Source organism: Octodon degus, unplaced genomic scaffold (assembly GCF_000260255.1).
Source record: "Octodon degus isolate 3935 unplaced genomic scaffold, OctDeg1.0 scaffold00012, whole genome shotgun sequence".
NCBI classification, from domain to species: domain Eukaryota; kingdom Metazoa; phylum Chordata; class Mammalia; order Rodentia; family Octodontidae; genus Octodon; species Octodon degus.
Genome location: NW_004524588.1, coordinates 3,441,768 through 3,443,582, shown reverse-complemented (window position 1 = coordinate 3,443,582; position 1,815 = coordinate 3,441,768). Strand labels below are relative to the sequence as shown.

At 58.6% G+C, this 1,815-nt stretch overlaps 1 protein-coding gene across 1 annotated transcript in view; it reads left to right on the top strand.

Annotated features, from left to right (window-relative positions):
- Positions 1–305: 305 nt before the first annotated feature.
- Positions 306–1,815, top strand: part of Hebp1 (heme binding protein 1) — a 28,993-nt gene continuing 27,483 nt past the window's right edge. Inside the window, exon 1 of the mRNA XM_004626080.2 lies at positions 306–480. Within this exon, the coding sequence (XP_004626137.1) occupies positions 403–480 (78 nt within the window). The 5' untranslated portion in view covers positions 306–402. The remainder of the gene's footprint in view (positions 481–1,815) is intronic.

The following is a 1,815-nucleotide window of genomic DNA, read 5'->3' as shown; positions in this document are numbered from 1 at the left end:
CCTCCGGAGGCTGAGGCAGAAGGAATGCAGCCAGTTCAAGGCCGCTCTGGACCACACATAGTGAGTTGAAGGTCAGCCTGAACCAGCAAGACCCCGTCTCAAAAAAAAAAAAAAAAAAAAAAAACCGGATCGTTGGAAAGCAAACTTCAAAACACTAACACTTTTCCGACCTTGCTCGGGAGTGGAAAGGGTGCGGAGCGGCGGGGGCAGGAGGGGCCGCCCCGCCCATCGCGCGGAGCCGCGCGCCCCGCCCCGCCCACCGCGCCCCAGCTCAGTTCCTGTGGGCGGAGCCTGCCCGGCCCCGCCCCCGGCCTCTGGGCTCCGGCACCTCCCGCGCGCACCAGCCTGCACCCCCTTCTGCACCCGGAGTCCGCGGCGGTGGGCTCCGATTGCAGCGGCGACATGTTGGGCATGATCAGGAACTCGCTGTTCGGGACCGTGGAGACGTGGCCGTGGCAAGTCCTGAGCACCGGGGCGAAGGTAGGCCCGCGGGCTGCTGGGGACCCGAAGGGGACGCTCTCTCCTCCCCGGCCCGCTCGCGCGGGTGGGGCTGGAGCGGGTTCTGAGGAGAGGGGCGGGTGGCAGCGGGACCCCTAAAGTGCGAAGGCTTCTGCGGTGACCACGGCCTTCTGCCCCCCGGAGCTGGGAAGCGGGGAACTAGTGGTCGGTCGGTGCAGCAGAGGAGGGGGCGCGCGAGGGGATCCAGCAGGGCGAGTTGAAAGCCGCCTGTTGAATGCATTCTCTTAAGCCCTGAATCGGGCTGGTTGGTTGGTTGCTTGGTTGGTTGGTTGGTTGGTTGGGTTGTTTGTTTGTTGAGAGACACCATTACAGAAATGACTGACAGAGCCCTAACCAGCAAAAATAAATTAATTAATTAAAGTAAAGTAAAATAATAATAATAAAATAAGTAAACCTCCGAAATACTGGAAAACTGACCATAGACCTGGGCTGGGTGGGGCGTGGGAAGGAACAGGCAGTTCTGTAAGGAGGAGCCGCACGCACGCACCGCAGGAGCGCCCTGAGCCTGGCCCCGGGCGGGCGTGCAGGAGCACAGCAGCCAGCGGAGAGTACAGAAAAACATGTGCAAAGGTCCGGGGCTGCAGTCGCTTTGGGCCAGTAGCCTTGGTAGAGGGAATGGGGAGGGCTCCTTGCCGTGTTTCTCCAACTTTACAGCCTTGCAATTTTGGGCAGTGTGGCTGCCCCCTCCCCTCCCCCCCAGCAGGCCCCACCATCCTGTACCCACTGCCCTTGCACACAGGTGTTTCACTCTCTAGGCGCTTCCAGCACGCTGCTCTCATTTATGAAAGGCCCAGGTCCCCCCCACCCCACCCCTCGGCACCGAGTTCTGAAACTTAGCACAACGATTATCCCTTGACTCTGCTGTTGTCTTCCACCCAACAGTGGTGGGTCACTCATCTGTCCCTGTTTCCCGGGCTGTGTAGAATGAGCCGCTTAAGCCCCGATCGAGGGTGACACATTCTGGGCCCACAACGGGCAGGCAGATAATGGAAACGCCTGAAGCTGGCAGTTCTGGATAAGGCCTGGTGGGGACTGAAGCAAACTGGAGGGAGAGCTCAGGTGTCCCTCCATAAAGGCGACTCACCAGCCCCTGCCACCAAGTGACATCACCCGCCAGCCAGTACTGCCAGATTGGTAAGGAAAGCTAGATACCCAAATTCTTGATGTGAAATTTCCCAATTTAAAATTAATTAATTCATTATGGGGCCAAAGAGGAAAGTGATCGATGATGTAGAGTGTGCCTAAGGAGAGTCACATGGGGAGAAAACACTCTCTCAGGCTTTCACAGAGAGCACA